Genomic DNA, 19,234 nt, shown 5'->3' with positions numbered 1-19,234 from the left:
AGCTTGGCAATGGTGCCAGCCATATGCCAATGAGACATTTGAGCAGAAGGTCAGTCAGATTCATTATATTAATAGTGTTTAAGAATGGCCTTGACATCGAAGAGAAAAATGGAATCAAGAAAAGTAGTGTCAGTAAAATGACAAACTGTCAGATTTCTCGAAAGAATACTGCAATGGTACAGTGACCGTGGCGAAATAGTAAATCTTAATGTTCTGTGATACTTTACAGTCATTTCTCTTTCCTTTGACCTCCGTAAGAAGCTTAATAATCCTTAGCATAGTGTCAAAATGAAATACACTGGTGATTATGGTTTAAAAGCTGCCGACCAATCACTAAAGGATATTCAAGACACTCCGACTGTAAAGCTTCTTCTTTTACATTTTAATGGTCATTAACTTAGAGAGCACCGTTATTAGTCAATTCCTTGAACAGCATTGGAATCCGAAGAACCAGCTATATTTAGTATATGTTGGTGAGATATAGTGATGCATAACATAGCTTTAAAAAAAATGCCACTTTCAATAATCATAACCTCATCTCATTATATTCTGTGTATATATTCAGTTCTCGTCAACTCGTTTTGATCCTTTACATTGAAGTGAATCGTTAAAGCTTAACCGTAAAATGAAAGGAAGAATACAGCGTTTACTTGCTGGCATGGGGTCGGTAAAGTGCTTGAGTCATTCAGTAAAACTCCCTTTGATGGCTTCCTGGTGTCTGGACAACACAGGCAGAGTCAGACTGTGGTTTGGTGTGTTGGCACATTTCAGTCCATGCTGTCCTTAGGACACGGAACAGATACATTTACAGTAATCTCTCCCCTTCTGGTCTTTTCTTCACTGAATATTTATGCACATTTTCAAATGCCTGTGCAGTGAGCAGCCCATATACTCTCCCTCTGAGGGTAAATATCTTGGGAGAATCAGATAGTGTTAAAAGCGCCTCTGCTGGGTTGGTCTCCGGCAAGCTAATGTCTTTTCAAAAGTCCAGAGCGCAAATGGCGAGTGTTCTTTTATGGAAACTTAGTGATGAAGCTGCAGTCCTGCCCACATCCTCTCTGCTGAAGCCATAAAAGGAAAATGTTTTGGTTCAGCCGGAGGTGGAGCCGCAGCTGACATCAATATAATCATTCAGAGTAATAAAACGCCCCAACTGATCTGAAAGCGGCCTTCCACGACTTCAACATGATTCTCTTTGTCCGAAACGTGGGGAAAACAAAGAACTGAGCTTGTGTTCAACCACAACATTTCTCTTTTGTTGATTGGTTGGGCGTTACAGCGGCTAGCGCCATCACAGTTGAGAAACAGCCACGTGGTCACTGTAAATGTTGAGTAAGAAATGGAAAACGTGAAAACATATGTGTGTGTGTGTGAGATATGTAAGTATAAACCTTAGGGGATTGCAAAGTTCAGATGGATAAAAATAGAACATTATGCTGCTATCTGAATGCAATAACTCGTTCAGTTACACTCTAAAGACAATGGTGGTGGAAAGACGCTATTCAGATTTTTGGAGAGAATATATATTTTTTTATATTTTGATGCTTCGTTGTGGCTTTAAAGATTTAACATCCACTTCTTTAGTTATAAGTGACACACTTTCACATATCAGGATAGAAACTGTTACATTATTTGGATGGATGGTAGCTTCATTTATCTGTAACGATCAGATTATTTTCTTCATATTTATGGAATACCATGTCATCTCGTTGACTCGCCATCATCTTTTGTTTGCAAGTCACTCCTCAGTGTAACACTGACCAACCACGAGGCCAACCAGCAACACAAGTAGCTGTTGCAGTTGACACACACAATCACACTCACAATCTGAGTGGACACCGTACTGAATTAATAGAAGTAAGACATAGTCCAGCAACTATTCCTCAGGATTGTCAAATGTTCTATGAAACCAACAAATTTGTCACCAGAATTATTTGAAAGCTTTAATCAACTGTGATATTCCTCATCCAGCTTTCACGGCCTCTCGGGGCATTGCCACGTGGTTCCAGGGTGTTTATAGAGGAACTGAGAAAAAAGCCTGACAGGAAGACACGGATAATTTACCACAAGGAAATGAGTACAAAAAAAAAAAAGGAAGCAGAACCATGTGCTCTGGTGCTAAGAAATGTTGTCCAACTCAATTTTTGTTAGATTATTACTCGCATTCCTTTCTGTTTAAATGTCTCGCACATTATAACCCAACACAGATATCTGGAGAAGCTATCAAGTGACTCAAATGGTCCGTATGATCTTTCCAGATATGTTCATTGGTGGGTTTAGATCAATGAAGCAGAAATTCTCCATTTGCTTTTGAGTTTGTTTTTAATATCTTCCCTTCTCTGTTTTTGTCTTCTTCCTCCTTCTTTGTACTCGGCACACTTGCATCCAATGCATTTAGCGATCCATCCATGTACAGTGTGTCTCTCTCGCTTTGAGATATTCTTCCTAATTTGTTTTGTGTTTTTTTATATTGTATAATAAAAAAAAAATCCTATTTAGTTCAGTATGTGGATCATACAGCAATAGACAAAACAAGACACTGGAGCAGTGAATTCTCTTTTCAGCCTTGCTGTCGTACTGTTGTTATACCCAATCATTTATAATTGTTGACTGTTGGCTTACAATGTCTTACTATCAACGAAATAAAATAAAACTTCCAGTTTTAATCTAAAGTGCATAAGTAGTAGTTTTTGACCTGATCTCATAAATATTTCATGTGTAGTAGACTTAAAGTAGACGGGATAGTATAGTTTTGTCGGCCTCTTCTCACTCTTAAAGTAGTGTTTTCCCTCAAGAAAGCAGAGCAAATGACTCAGCTGTTTCCTGTCAACTTTGGAAGTCCCCTTTTGTCATCACAGCTCCACTCCTTCTGAAAGACTAAAGCCTGGAGCGGACCAGACAAAAGGCTGAAATGATCCAATTCAGATGCATTTGTTAACCTAAAATAAATGATTTGACTTTGTGTAAAATAAATATTCATCTCAAACTCCACCCACTTAAGAGACGAAGCAAGCCTCATGTCTCACATCTTAATCATCCCTCCATCCACCACTTCGAGTCTTATTTTGCAGTGTTATTGTGTTCCATGTTATTGCAATCTTCCACCTCCTCAGACGTCTGTGTTTCTTTCTCCCTGCAGCGCTGTGTCTGAAGAAGTTGACCCGCGGTTCGAGTCCACCCTGGTAGACCATGCTGTCCCTCCTGCTTCCCGCAATGCTGGCCATCCAAGCTATGGGTGGGTGTCTCCTCTGCCCTGCCATTAGATCAGAGTCACCGCACTGGGAAATGCCAGTGCCTGTTAATAAACAATATGCCCTGCGGGGCCGATTAGTCTTCCCCCTTCAAAGGCTTCGCTGGGCAAAACAACAGTTTAATCGAGGCTAGCCTGAACAATACTGTACCAATACTTTAAAAGTTATAAACCCTATGACAAGTTGACAAAGAACATATTCTTATATATATATTCTTATAGATACTCTTTTATATATATATATCTATATATATATATATATCTATATATATATAGATATATATATATATATATAGATATATATACATATATCTATATATATATTATATAATTACAATTACATGTTTCATTTCTAAGTTGAGTTTATACAGGGTTACAACTGTGTGTGTGTTTTATATATTTTTGTGATAATTCAGCTTGTAAAACAGAATAGATTTGACCTTTTTCCAGACAGGTGAGGAATTGAGCTTGAGGCTGGGGTGAGGCCCTCGATGAAATGTGCTAATAGTGCAGTTTTTCTGCTGTGACTCAGGGAGTGCGGTGTGGAAGTCATCCTCTTTTATTTATAACACCACGGTTGATGTAGCAACTGAGGATTCATAACTCACACACTCCAAAGTTTTACTTCTGTTGAAATGGCGCTCGAAGAAAAACTCGAGTCATCATAAAAGAGAGACAAAGAGCCTGCGCAGGCCTGATAACGTCTCAAGACACGGTGAATAAAAGAAGGGAATTGGGAATGTCAAAAGAGGGATCGACGGCGCATATATTTCAACACCAACCTTTTTCCCAGTCAGTGTGTAGGCTGGCACATAATGTAAATTAAAATCTTATAGCAAATGCTATTCCTTTTATATTAATGAGTCGCCTGAATAAGAAGATGGATGTCAGCTTTTTTTCTTTTACAGGCCAAAACTGAGGGTGCATACTAGATACTACAGACTTACCACAAAGTTCACAAATGACTTTAATTGTCCAAAAGCACCTATTTTTTTTGCCTCTTCTGCTCTCTGGTAGAGCTGACACAACCTCCTATCAGCCATCAGTGGCACATTTCCATCTTGACTCAGTGGACGTAAGTGTCTTCAGTGGTTCATTAGGGACCTATTCTCTCCCAGCTCAAATGGGCCTGCGGCCTGCTCATTACTGGCTATGTGGCCGCCGCAAACTCGCTCCTCTCACCGGGAGGGAAGAGGAGGGCGAGGAGGAGGTGGAGGAAGAGGAGGTGGAGGTGTCGGGGACTGATGGAGCTCTTTAACTCACAGGTAATAGGCTATTGTAGCTCACACAATGATTCAGTTTCCCTCTGCTAACTGGAGCACTAAGTGAATTAGCTAGAGTCTGGTTTGATGCTACCGCCTGCACACATGTGACATTGTGTGATGGCACGAAAACACTACTTATTTTACTTTGTGTCATTTCCAACAGCTTCGAAGAGTTTCAGGTGCATTTCAGAGCAATGCAGACCAAAACAATCCGACTTCATTTTTTTTAAATTATGTGTTAATTGATATTTGGAGTATGGTGACACGAAATTGATCACATTGTGGGCACACAAATTAAGGCAGTCCTATTTTCTTTTACCTGTATATGACAACAGTAATTATCCGATAACTAATTAAAGGTCAATTTGGTTGCCTTTGATTTATTAACAGCCAATGTTTTGCTGCTTTCACCCAAACAGAAACTCTACCGACTTTATTTGAGCAGCTGTGTGTGTGTGTGTGTGTGTGTGTGTGTGTGTGTGTGTGTGTGTGTGCGCCTGTCGATATGATTCAGGGTCTCCCAGGTCTCCGGGTCCCTCCCTGGGATTACTGGCTGTAATCTTCCCCGTGTTCAGCCGTGTCATTGCTCCAATAACTCCTGCAAGTGCCCATATCAGTAGACCTGATTACACCTTGTGGTCTCTGGTAACACACTTCCTATCATGAGAACAGCGTTTTGTGGAGGGAAAACACAAGGACAAGCACACAATAACACTGTCATCCCAACAGAAGCGACATTGTCTCTGTAGCTGCCGGCTGTATCCTGACTCGGTAGTCAGATGATGGATCATTCTCTGTGAAACCTCTCCCTGATGTTGCTCATACACCACCGCACAGCTGTTGTGTCACTGCAGCAGCGAAGAGGCTCGCCTGTAAGGGGTGGTTTGCGTTTGTGCTGAAATGCACTATTGCGGATGCAGAAAGTATAAGAACGACGCGCAGCCCACTCCGGCTTTGACCACTGACCCTGCTGCTCGCTCATAAGGACTTTCGGTTTATTTCTTACCGCGCTCATTATTCAACCCAGAGTGGTTACAAATGTCAGCAAAATGTGTGAAATGCCATTGCATATGTACAGTAATGACTGAACAAGTAGCTGGGTACAGTAGCTTCCTCGGCTCTCTCCAGCGCTGCACACAGCCAGCGGCAGAGCTGACAGGAGGCCGTCGAGCTAATTGCTCGTTGTTGTCAGTCTCTGTTCGGTCGGCTCAGCCGCCGGGCGGCCCGAGCACCCAAACAATGAAAGTGAAATTGTGTTTCACGCAAATGCAACAAAACAAAAAAAACAGAACGCTGACCCAATTTCACTCCCAGCGATGGGAGCTGTAAGGTAATTCAAATTAATTAGCATAATTGGATAGATTGCATCAAGCGTAGTAGTCAGCAGGCACACAATATGGCACGGGCTCCGGAGCGTGAACAGAGACCCGCTCACGCCTGCATCTCTGGTGTACTTTTTAAAGGTCTGCTAACTACGAATGCCCTCTCCCAGTCCTCCTCCTTTCTCTTCACAGCAATTGATTCCGCAGAGAGAGAGAGGGGGACACTTTAGCGTGTGCAGAAATTCAATTTAGGGTTATTACCCCATATCTGTGATGTTCTGGCTAATTTGATTGCGTCCGAGTGAAGTATCCTTTTAAAAACAATCGAGGACAGGCTCAACAAAGATTGGTTTCGCCGCACTGCATGCATAATGACCGGTCTCTGGTGGCTCGCCTCTTGTCTCACCGTTCGCCAGCTCTACGTTTCTCACAGTGCGCTCATTGAAACCGAGTGCATTACCCAACAAGCGCCTCATGATTATTTCAACAAGTCCTGAAAAATTCCGACTCCTGGGATCGTTAAAACATTGATACGGTTAATATGCCGAGATTGCAGTTCTGGAGGGAGAAGAGGGGCCCCGGAGCCATATGCGGGTTCTGCTGTAGTGCCTAGTGGGCTGTGATGAATGGGTTGAACCGATGCTGATCCGTGCTTGGAAGGCATCACAGCCGCTGACTCGCTGACAAAGCGTCACGTCAGCTGACACAGGGAGACGCCCACCTCCAGGGTGTTGCCTTGGTGGCTGTGGCGGCGGTGATGTCAGGCTCTGTCATCGAGACGACGCACAGCTGGCGACGAACTCACCCGATGCATAACCTCGCATCGCTCCTGCGGCATGAAACCATGAGTCAGCAAAGGATGTGAACCCGTGAAAGAGCTCAAAAAGTTCTTTCCCAAGACAGCAGATGGAAAATACGTCTCATCAGGGGGATCAGAAAGAAAAAAGATTCCTTTTTCTTCTTCCTCATCAACTCTTTCTTGGTCTTCTGCAATGATGACCTTAGTGTGTATGTATGCCGTATGAGAAATTCTATTCAATTTATTTTGTATAGCCCATATTTACAATTGTGCCTTAGAGGGCTTTACAATCAGTACACATATGACATTCTCTGTCCTCTGACTTCACATTGGAAAAAGGGAAGAAACCTTAGGGAGTGCAACAGAAGACCATCCCTCTCCCAGGATGGACAGAAGTGCACTAGATGTCATGTGTACAGGATGTGGACAGAATTAGCTGCACTCAGGTCAGACCTGACATCATGACCCTCCTGCGACCTTGCGATGCTTCATTTTCGCACCACACCGCTCCTCCCCTTTCTGTCACCGGCCTCCCGCTCATCAAAGGCTCTTTTGTCTCTCAGGTTTTAGGCCCGACACTTGTCCTTATCTTCCTGCTGTTCTTCAGCCGGCCATGTTATCTGACCGCCGGAGCCCATTAACAGGTTATTGGGGAGGGAAATGAGATGGCATACATCTATGAAGGAAGCAAGACAGAGGGAGCAGAGATAGGGAGCAAGAAACAAAGCAAGAAAAAAAAAAGAAATGGAGAAAAGTGAGTCCCATCTTGATTTATGACATTGCTGAAAATAAGCAAGGCAGAGTCCTTGTCTTCCCTATCTGCCATCACCTGTATCTCTCCCAGAGTGAGGGCACTCACACTCCATTATGAGTTCCTCGAGCAGAAATGGGGGAGGAAGAGATTATGTTCAGAGCTTAATGTTGAAAGTGACCTCTTTACACCGCAGAAGGCTTGAAGTCTCACTTAATCTCATCCATAGTGTGCCTCTTCCAACTGAGATGCCATTTTGGAAGAAGAGAAAAAAAAACCTGCTGAAGACACAGGCTCTTTTTTCAGGTTGCTAATTTCAGACCAAATCGTGCACACCATACACACACTCCCATGTTAATGTTTTCCAGATGCATTTTCTTTTGATGAATGGTGGTATTATGGACATATACATCTGCTACTGACAGCATGAAATCAAAAGCTAGCTTTCCCCTCGTACTTTTACAGGGATTGGTTATATCATAAGAATAATCTGTTTGAAAGAGCTCACAGATCCTTTGAGCAAAAAACCTTTGATGTTCAGGTGGTGCAAAATGGCCAGAGTGAAAATGTGTTGAGCTGCAGTTGCATTCTTCACCAGAGGGGGGCAGTGTTGTAAAAGCATATCTCTCCTTCTTGTCTGACTGAACGCCGCTGTCATTGCAGTGTGTTAGTATTGTACCTGTTTACTTTGCTCTGTCAATATTGTCCCCCCCAATGCTTGTGCTCAAATTTCTTTTTGTGTGTGTGTGTAAGTGTTTATGTGAAATTATAGTTATTCTTCCTTCCATGTCACAGGGTTTAAACAAGACCCTTTTAAACGTGTACTTATTGTATTTAACAAATGACGGCACTGATTGGGTGAATAACTCACTGGTCACTGTCTCTTATTGAGTCACCATTTGTACCTCGATGTGGAGAGGCTGCGGGGCGCTAATCTTTGTGTGGCTTTAAGTGAAATTGTATTTCTTAGTGAGCTGGAAGGCCATGAGTTTAATATTGAAATGCAAGTTCAAATGTCTTCATGTGTGCTGTTAGTATATGAATCGCATCTGAAGGTAGTACATTTTGAAAATAATCCTTGCAGATAGCTGTAGAAATGACTAAATTACTAACTTGAATAGATCTACTTGCCTATTGTGTGTGCGTGTGTGTGTGTGTGTGTGTGTGTGTGTGTGTGTGTGTGTGTGTCGCCTTGTGTACTTGTGTTCTAGTGCTGCGTACAAGTGTGTTTTTGTTTATTTGGCTGTTGCCGGTCATGCTGATGGGAACCTCTCTGCTCCAGAGCAGCTTTGTAACAGCATCTCCATTGTAGTGTCAGAGCACCTCGTGTCCAATTCCTCAGACAGTGTGTTGCTGTGGAGCTGTCAGAAGTCATGCAGGTGTGGAATATCAATGCCTTCTCTGCCCTGTGTCTGTTTCTGCATGAAATTGTGTGTGTGTGTGTGTGTGTGTGTGTGTGTGTGTGTGTGTGTGTGTGTGTGTGTGTGTGTGTGTGTGTGTACGACTGGATATTGTTCTGAGTTTTTTGGGACTGATGCCACTGATACTGCAGATATAAGGCAATGCTAACTCACACTTGTACTTGTACCCGTTTCCTTTTTTCAGGAAGACGAAGGCCCCTACGCAAAGTGCAAAGCTGTTGCTCTCAAATTGTTAAGTTAATAAACAAAAGCAGAAAAGCTGAAATAACCTGAATTTAACTTACACAGAACTGATCATTTCTGGCACGAGCGCGATTCTTTTTTGTGTGTTTGTTTTCCCAGAAGGGATAAGCTGATAGACTTTAGCAGTGATCAACAGTTTGATTTAATTTGAGTATTGTGGGCTTGAAATGTGGCCATAGAAAGTTGATTTTCATGTCAGCTAGCGTATCCTAAATGTAACCAGTCTCCACAGTGGGGGAGAAAAAAAAAGCAACAAGCGATCAGTAAATCGCTTGCAGCATTATCCACCTCTCCGCTGTCCTTTTATGTCCTGAGTATGTTCCAACCAGTCATATTGCTGCCAAAACCCTGTTAAATGCACAGTTTTCCAACTCACTATTGTCACCCCCAAGCTCATAACATTTATTCTTTCATACTTACATTTTTGTTGTCAATCTCTGTGTCCATTGGCATCGTTTGTGTGTTTGCTTGTTTGTATGCGATACGCTGTGAGGAGACGTGAGAGAAAATGTGTGCTTTTGCTTGACTTGCGTATGGGCCTGCAGGATAAGAAGTCAGGAGGATTGTGTAAAATGAGTAAATGCAATAAGGCTGCAACTCTCTGCGCATTCTGCTGTGCCACTCATTTGCCTGCCTGCAATGCACATTTGTGAGTGAGGGACAAGACGAAAGTGAGTTACTTTTCAGTCCACACTTTAGAAAGTCTTATTTACAATATTGTGCAGCGCGGCTGAATTTGTATCCATCTGGTTAGTCACTTGTGGTCTGTCGATTCATATCGCTCTCTTGGATGCTTGCTTCTGAGCATAGTATGAGTCCATGTTCATTCGGTTAATTTTAGCACATTTTCTACGCATCCATCTTTGTTTTTGTTGAGTACCTTTTCATGTTTTCATCAGAGTTTTACAATGTATAAAGCTGCTGAAAAACAATAATACAATGATAACCCAGGCATCTACGACAATGTACACAACCCTTTAGGGGAAATGTACTGTGATACAAACACAATACAAATTCAGCACAAGCCATGTAAAAAGATTGATCCTAATAACTCTTTTCATTGAAAGTCTACCATGTCTTCCGCTGAAATGGTTGATATTTTAAAGTAATATGGTATATGTTCAATGAATAAAACATCTATGGATCGACAGACTTACAAATATTTGATTGGTTGCTGATTAATATGCTAGTGTCCCAGTAGGCTTTGCCACAATTCCAGTGCCCCAGAATGAGGGTTTAATGGTACGTAGCCGTTATAGAGTCATTATTACTACAGCTCTCTTGCTGTGTTAAAATGTCTGCCGTGAAAAAGGCCTGCTAATGGTCACAGCTTAAGTGTGCTCGGTAAGGAGGCACTGACCTACTTACCTTACCACTTAGCTTACGTCATGTCAGGTCCATACAGTAGCTACTCACTTCCTGTATGTCGTTATTTTCGTGAAGTACAGAGAATCTGAGCTGCACCTGAGCTTTAGATATCATCTGTTTGGGTTAGATCAAAGTTTGCGCGATTGTAAAACCATTAGATTTGTCTTATTTAAGAAGTGCACACAATATCGGTCAAACAACTGCAGAGATTGACAGCTGAGGGCGAATAATTTCAGTCCAGTTCTGTGATTCTGTGCGCATACTGTAATTGTAAGTGCTTATGCACTCACCTACCCTGTCAGGTACATATACATCTGCGAGGGTGATGTGAGTTTATTTACCCACAGCCTTGTGAGTCACACAGCAAGCACCCTCCCCTCTAAAAGCTGTGATCCTCCTATCTGCTGTCTGCTTGCATCCTACGTACGCTGTCTCACACTCGGCCCCCATCCGCTCACCCCACTTGCCCAGCTTGCATCAGTTCACGATACAAATAACAACGTAGAGGCAAATCCAGCAACACCCATGGCACGCAGACCCGGGGAAAGCAAGATGGAAGGAGGTTTGATGGTGACAAGGTGGCGTGGCGTCTTGAAAGTAGAATGGAGAGCAGTGTGAAGATCACTCGCAGCCTTTTCTAGCCAGCCCTCTGTCTAGCTGCTAAGCGGGGCCCGTTGCCAGCGCTCGCTAAGGCTGTAATGAGTTTATTTCATGTCGGCTGTGAAAGTGCCCGTCTCTGTCTCGCAGGCACTCAAACAGAGCTGAGGCCCATAAACACAAAGTGCAGTGTGTAAATCCCCACAGCCTGACGTCTCCCAGCCTGCCCTCTATGGCTTCTGAGCATCTCTTTATCGGGAGGGAGAAGGGAGAGGTGAGATCCCCACTTACCCCTGAGAAGACACCGCGGGCCTGGCTACAAGGTGCTGCCCGGCCCCCCTCACCGAAGACCACTCGTGTAGTAATCTTTCACCTCCGCTACTCACACTTGTCTCTTTCGAGAATGCATGTGTTTTCATGTCGAGAGCCGACCCAAGGAGAGACGATCAAACGCGCGGCTGCTACACGGAGCGCGCTGTTCACGGCGGCAGATCAAAAACAGCCAAGTTCGCAGTGATTCACTTTGGCTTGTGGTATTTCACCTCTGACGAATAGGACATCATGTGCGCTTTCCATGACGTCAGCTGGCCTTGCTTGCCCTCCTCTCCTGTCCAATCCCTTCGATGCGTTGCAAAACGCTCCCCTTGAATTCTCTCTCCAAGTGCAGATCGTTCTCTACACAAGGGCCCCGTGTCGAGCTGTGTCCTCGCAGGGCCTTGGGAGCTTGTGGTAGGTCACTGGTTAAAGAAGCACTGAGTGAAGTGATGTGGAATTTAAAAGGGGAGTTTCTATCTCTTTCTCCTCTCTGACATGGCTTTGGTCTGTGTTGAGGGATTAGTGTGTGAGGCTGCACCACAGCCTCTCCCTTGGCTTGTTTCCAGATATTATCTTTAAGTGTGAGGTCGACGCTCGCCTCTTTCTCTCGGTTTCCCTCCCTTGCCTTCCCCCTTCCCGTACGAACTCAGTGGTGTGAGTCATCCCAGGCTGCTCGGGAGTGATTTAATTGCTCTCTCTCCTCCTCCTTCAACATGCATGTCTAAGAGAGGGCTGTCACTGACCCTCCACTCTGACAAAAAACACCAGCGACCTATTCATTATCGCAAAGGTTGGGCCACCTCCAAAGACAGGATAAATACACACTCCAGAAATTTGCTCGGTTAACCCTTTTGATGGCGGCACAATGCCGCCCGCTCCTCTCATGCTTTGTCCTGATAACTCTTCTGGATTGTTTGCCGTGCTGTAGCCCAGCGGAGTGAATGTGGGCACAATACGGGCAATGGAAAAGCCCTGCAGCACCAAGAGAGCTTTTGTAAAAACCTCTACTGTTGCCGCCATGGGGGTCAGATAATTGTTGTGTGGTTGGCACTCGGTCGATGTGGAGGCTTTGATTCGCCCCAGGTCAAAATTGCAGAGCATCATTTTTACCCCATGATTGTTTCCTCGATGTATCCTGCTTCTATTTTTATTTGAAACAATACTTGTGGAGGAAAAAATGAAGTCTTAAAGGGTCCGTGACTATTAAATGGTTTTGATTTAAAATACTCTTTTCACTCTGGAAGGCAGTTTCAGAGCAGTTCCGGCCCTGATTTAGATGGGACATTCATGTGGTATTTGTACAGCGATCTGTGCATTTTCCTGTTCCACCTTCTGCACTTGTGGAGTTGGCCAGTAGGTGGCAGTGTTCCTGCAGACGAGCAGGTTGTATGTGGAGGGACTACCTCGCTGGGAAGGGCTGAATGTGATTGAAAATAGGTCTGCCTTGACTTAGCAATACTCCGTCATATATGAACCTTCTCAGATGAAAGACTTGTTTGTTGTTAATAGGAGAAGGAGTCAGTCAAATCTCCTCCGCAGCAATTCAACATCGATGCAGGCTGTGTGATCGACAGAGCTCAAAAAGGGGTAAGGAGGCTAAAATGCCACTGTGATTATAACAATTAGAGAGGCTGAGCATAAAGTAGAGTGTATTGCTCCAGGGGCCAGCTGGCTTTTTTCTCCCCTGTGATACTGATGAGTGTCTCCGAGATGTATAAGAGCAGGCAGAGATCAATGGAGAATGCTGACTCTTGAGAATAGTATGGATGTACTCTGGACTGCCTGAGATGGTGACTAATTCAGAATGATTATGCAGTGTACTCTTTGCTCTTGGCCTAGTCTAGACAAACAATACACACAAGCATGCGCATGCACACACACACACACACACACACACGCACACACACACACACACACACACTCACACAGATGCATAAGCACAGATGCACAGAAAGATCTACTGCCTGTGAGCAGAAGTGTTTGGAGAGAAGCAGAGTCACCTTTTATTCCCACGAAGGCAGGTATTCTAGAAAGTTATGTCCCCCTCCACCCTAACATGTGTTTTTTTTTCTTTTTGCATTTAACTAACAATTTCTCTAAAGCTATACAGATGTTGGTGCTTTCATTGCTGAGTTTCAGCACACTGAGCCATCGTCAGGAGGCAAAGCCTATAGGAACGCAAACAAAGTCCTAATGCTTACCGCCAGATCCCTCCTCTTCTTACCCCGCGCCTTCATCCTGCCTCACCTGCGCCGCACAAACACGCTGCACAAACATGCTGCACAAACAGAGTGGATGTTTCTAAAGCAGCCACAGCATATATTTTCAAAATACTGCATTGATTTCTTTCTTTTTTTTTTAGGTATTCAAATTTCAGTAGATTTCCATCTATCACATTTGAACACAGCACACTGAATGAAGGCTGTATGTTTATACTACACTTGGCCAAAATGGTATTTACTAACACTATTTATTTTCTAATTTAGAGCACCAAGTCATTCATTATATTTTGACGTCACAGTTTACCGGACATTTTCTAACATGCCTCTCTCGCAGTAAAGACAAACACAATTATTCTGTTATTCAATTCAAGCGTTCATCTTCTAATTAACATGACTCATATCCCCCCACCTCCTCTCTTCTAGCCGTGATGGAAGTGCAAGTCCCAGAGCAGCCGGTGGTGGCGCTGTACGGCAGCGATGCCACCCTCAACTGTTCCTTCACCCACACCAACCCCTTCAACGTGTCTGATCTGAGCGTCTTCTGGCAGCTGACCGACACCAAGCGCGGTGTGCACGAGTACTGGGAGGGACGCGACCAGGTGGCGGACCAGGCCGAGAGATTCGCCAACCGTACCAGCCTATTCCCCGCTCAGCTGGGCCTCGGCAACGCTTCGCTCCTGCTCAACAGGGTGGTGGTGGCGGATGAAGGCAGCTATACCTGCTTCATCAGGGTGCAGGACTACGACAGCGCTGCTTTGCTGCTGCAGGTGGCCGGTGAGTCCAGCTGTGACGTCCATGACACGTGGAGAACACGATTGACATGCACACGGTCACTCATGGCCAGTGGCTCATAGGAAATGGATACACACATTCACAAGTTATCTTTCGCAGTGAATGAGTCATTTTATTCAGGAAAGAAAAGTCACAAAACATGCCACCTTAAACTCATTATTTAGATTTCTCAAAATGTCCTGTAATTTGATAGATAAATGATGACTTGAGCAATAAAGAAACATGAGTCAGAGATGAATTGATGATAAGATAATTACTGACAGCCTGATTTGTTTGTATCAATTCCCTTTTGTTGAAAGGAACATTCACGTAATTTAGTATAGCACTTTCATAAAGTTAGGGTATTCACAAGAGACACATTAAAAAATTGTAAGCCCTTAAATCTTGACCTTTAGTCAGTGTCGTGGTAAGGGTTAAAGTCTAAAAACGTCTACATCTCCCATGATGCAACCTATTAGCATAATTTAGTTTGGCTTCTCCTGCCTTGTAGCGGCCCGTATCTTTTAATCTCCACACCCTCAGTTTTTTTTTCCACACACACACACACACACACACACACACACACACACACACACACACACACACACACACACACACACACACACACACACACACACACACAGACACACACAGGTTTATTGTTTTAAAGTGCAGGATAATTAAAATGTTCCCATGAACACATATATATATGCTCTTTCATGGCCTAATGTTTGTGTCGTAGTTTCACTTTACACTTAAATTGATTGTATTAAAAGTGATTTGACCTCAGCACTTATACAGACGTACTAATAGTATGCAGTAAAATGTAATATACAATTACCTATGGAGATAGTGATTCATGATAATTTCCTCTACTCACCGTGTGTAGGTGATAAATAGTTTCCTCAGGGCTGTTGAGCAGTGTTTTTGGTCAATAAGCACTGTTTGTGGTCTGTCATGGTCAATATCTGCTAACTTTGATTATTAGCTGTTGTTACGGTCAATCAGCCATCACTAACATCTTCTCTGCTGTGTGACTACATCTCTCGCCTTCACAGCTGAGAGCCTTTTATTTATTTATAATGATACTGTGTGCATTTCCTTCCCTCTCCCATTTCTATATCTGTTGTGAGATTGTTCCTGTATTCTCCAAGGATGGATGTGCATTAGGCAGTGTTAATGAATAACATTTTTTACCCTCCTGGCTTGGGAAAAAGAAAACAATGTCTCCAACATTGACAAATTGGTTCAATTTTATGCATTAGATTTATAGATGTTCTATTTTTAGCCAAGGTTTACAGTTAGCATTGTAGACTTTCTTCATGCTGTGCTGGAAGAAAATGAAAGGATCCCTCGATGGATATCTGCCTGTCAGTCAAATGGACAGCTGGCGAAGTTAGTGTGTATCACGCTAAATCCGTCTTTGTGTTGAGAGTCCCCTTTTCAAGGGGGACTTTTCAAAAAGCAGCTCAGTCAAACTTATTTCATCTCGCCTTCAGCTCCACCCCATTGTTTGCTGTGCAATGATTGGCTCTGGGAATACAGCAGCCTATTTCTCCACCACCTCAATACTCGTGTTTCAGCTCAAGGGATTGAAGAAGCGTGATTTCAGCCGAGGCGGACAATTCACCCCTCACCTCCACCCCTCTAGGCTCTTTTCCATGGTATCCGCTGAGTCGCCCCAAATTTTGGAGCCTGGCGGTTTCATCCCAGGCCCGTCCACCTCCGCCTACTGCCGTCCACCGTATTCCCTTTCTGGGAGTGGCTCAGTGCGTCGGGTCTCTAGCGAGAGCGGCATTAAGAGTGGAAGGATGCAGCATCAGGATGTGCCACAGATGCTGTTGATGTCTGTAGGATCTTAAGCACTGTGTTATGCTAAGCTCCCTAAATATAATTAAGAATTTAATGGGAATCATGTCAAACAGTTCCCAGGGTGACTCTCACTGCAGAGACTTTAACTAAATGCCGTATGTGTCTGCTGTTCCCTTATCCCCTCTCCATCCTCACCCACCCCATACCTATTTTCCTCCCCCCTCTTCCACCTCCTCCTCCTCTTCCTTGCTTTGGGTGCAGCCCCATACTCCAAGCCTGTGGTGACTTTAGAGTCTGAATCCAACCTGCGACCAGGCGACGAGGTGGCCCTGACCTGTGTGGCCTACGGTGGCTATCCTGAAGCCGGCGTGATATGGCAAGATGGGGGCGGGCGCAACCTGACAGACAACATCACCACTTCGCTGGTGGCCAATGAGGAAGGGCTGTTCACTATGACCAGCGTGCTGACAGTTGTGCTGGAGCCCAATAGCACCTACAGCTGCGGACTGATCAATCCACTGCTGGGCGAGGAGGGCTACGCCTTTGTCACGATCACAGGTGGGTGTTGGTTTCCATCGCTCTTTCTCCATTAAGTAGCTCCCAGGTCTTTCAATCAACGCTGTCACCTTCATTCGGGTGAAAAGTAAACAAGCTAATATTTACTGGCTTCCTGTAGTTTCAGAATGTTACCAACTCGGGCTAATTTTGTTTTCAGTCATGCATAAGCAGAGTTTCTTATTAAGGTCTGCCATGCTTTTGTGAATCAATCCATCAATCAAATTGCATGCTGTTGAGACTTTGTTCTTTGCCTTTCTGTTTCCTGCTTTGAATAACAGTTCAGCTCTAACAAAATGAATGAGAAATAATGAAATGTCCAATTATGGTTCAAAAAGCGAAACCCACCGGTTATTTTGCATCGTTAAATTAGATCAGTGGGTGATCATTTCCCTCAGGAGAGTCATTACATATTTGAAAATGCAATACAGTAATAAACGAAAGACAAAAGATTGTGCTAGATGGAGTGATTGGTCTCGTAGCAGCTGTCCGCAGGAAGTGTTTGCCAACTAAGGAGTAGATTGATATGTTTGTCATTCTCTTGATTGTTTGATGTTGGCCGTGCGACGGTACCTATATGTGATAGATCTATTGGTCTCCTCAACCTACCCACCGCCCAGTGCCCATGTCCCCCTGGTCCTGCTGGTGTACTATATGTGTTAAGTGCAAGGAGAGTGTCGTGTAAGGTGGGCCAAGGCTGGGTCTCTAATGGGAGCAGCACTGTGTGAAATGGCTCATAAATAAGTAGAGGTGGCCTGTGCCTGCTCTCTGGGCTGGAGCTGGTGCTGGAACTCGGGCTGTTGAGGCGGAGGTCGAGGCAGAGGTCAGGGAGTGCTGCTCCACTGGGCTGGGAAATGACTGTGCTGTCTGGAAACAGGATGGCCGATTGGCAAGTCAGGCTTGCTGGACGGCTGAGGGAGGTTGGCCTTTCTAACAGTTTGGTTGGCCTCTTTGAAAACAGCAAAGATAACCAGTCAGAGGGGCCATTGGGGTAGTGGAAAGGCATTAAACACATAGTGAGAATGAAATATGACTGCGAGGAACCTGTGGTAAAATAGTCTGTGGCTGCTATTACCCTTTGACCTTTGCCAGATTGATGCACTTCTTCAAGTTTGGTTGAAATTGATATGATCTTTGTATTACCTCCAGTCTTCATTTTTTTTGTCTCCTCTATTTCCCCTCTACAAATGAGACTCTCATTTTGAGAAAAAAAAAAACGTTGATTGAGTCATCTGAATGGGTAATTTAAATAGTCATGCATTTCTGTCTTCGAGTCATTGTGAATCAGTGACACTGACTTTTCAATTTTTTTCTTTCCTTTTCTTCAATCCCGTCGGGTTTAAAACAAAACCATTTAACTACGCATGTTGATTCCTCAATAGTGGGAACTTTGACAATCCAACATAGCCAGAAACAGTTAGTTATATACCAAAGTTGAATCATCTTACTATATTCTTATTGGATGGCTTGACAGCACAAAACATGATTGACTTGACTTAGTCTGTAGAGATGCAATAATGTCATCATAGTCCAATGTCTGTCATCTCTCTTTGGTATACAAAGTAACGACAAACAGTTATGACTCCCTGTCAGCATTAATGGCCTGCTGTGCCGTGCCGCGTGGAGAACAGGCGTTCTATCGTTCACATTGTCATAGCCAGTGTGACAATAGCTCTCAGTGGTTGAATCACTCCAGGGAGAGGACACGAGTCTAAACTCCCTGTGAGTGATGGATTGACAGCATTCTTCTCCTTCCTTCTTGATGTGCAACCCAAAAGCTGTCTTCTACAGTAACCACCTACTGTGTGCTGTGCTTCTAAAGCTTTATACTGTTTAATGTGTATAACAAACACCTTGCATTGCCTATGAGTCCCTGATTGTGTAGTACAGTTTACTGATAAGGTTATCACCTGGACCAGATCCTCCATGCCCTGTTTTTTCCTTCTTCATGCTGCAATTTTATGTTTGTTTTTGTCATACATAATGTAAACTGAATATAAATGGGCAGAACAAGACATTTTGACATTGACAGGTCGCCTTCAATTTTACCATTTTTCAAAAACATTTTATAGAAAATATAAAATAGTAATCACAGCACTAATACTGAAAGGATCAGAGCCGTGCAGACAGGCTTTGATTGTCATTTCCTTTACTCAGTGTTATGGTCCTCCTGTTCCCCTAACTTCAAAAAATAAAAGGACTCGGTCCAAACAGATCTAGTCAAAGAAAGAGTCTGAGAGCAAAATTCCGAATGAAAGAGATGCCCGGCCAAAAAAACATTGATTTATTGAAGTGCGATGAAGTAAAGATTGAAAGAGCGACTGCGAAAGGAGCCAATCCACAAATGAACTGGGGAAAAACCTTCTCCATGATGGCCTTAGTCGTTGGTAAAGATTCACGGTATTTTGTGTGCCGTGCTACAAGGGGGCTTGTTTGGAGTGAAAATGTATTTGCATTTGTTTACAACAGCTGGTGTGTGCTTAACAGCTTCTGTAATTAATTTTGACCCAGCAGAACTCTTCTGCTGTGGAGTAGCAGAGTGT

General features: G+C 43.7%; 1 protein-coding gene across 2 annotated transcripts in view; it reads left to right on the top strand.

Annotated features, from left to right (window-relative positions):
- The window catches only part of cd276 (CD276 molecule), a 64,275-nt gene that overhangs the window by 2,322 nt on the left and 42,719 nt on the right, over positions 1-19,234 (top strand). For both annotated transcript variants that reach the window (XR_011077361.1, XM_068574005.1), the window contains exons 2-4: positions 3,140-3,235; positions 13,977-14,327; positions 16,398-16,694. Coding sequence is in view for 1 of the 2 variants with exons in the window: in XM_068574005.1 (XP_068430106.1) it covers positions 3,190-3,235; positions 13,977-14,327; positions 16,398-16,694 (694 nt within the window). In the remaining variant the exon portion in view is untranslated. The remainder of the gene's footprint in view (positions 1-3,139; positions 3,236-13,976; positions 14,328-16,397; positions 16,695-19,234) is intronic.

This window comes from Clinocottus analis, unplaced genomic scaffold, assembly GCF_023055335.1.
Source record: "Clinocottus analis isolate CAN_PGR_092001 unplaced genomic scaffold, fCliAna1.0.p SCAF_1, whole genome shotgun sequence".
NCBI lineage: Eukaryota > Metazoa > Chordata > Actinopteri > Perciformes > Cottidae > Clinocottus > Clinocottus analis.
Note: the sequence above shows the minus strand (reverse complement) of the source record. Positions and strands in the feature narration are given on the sequence as shown.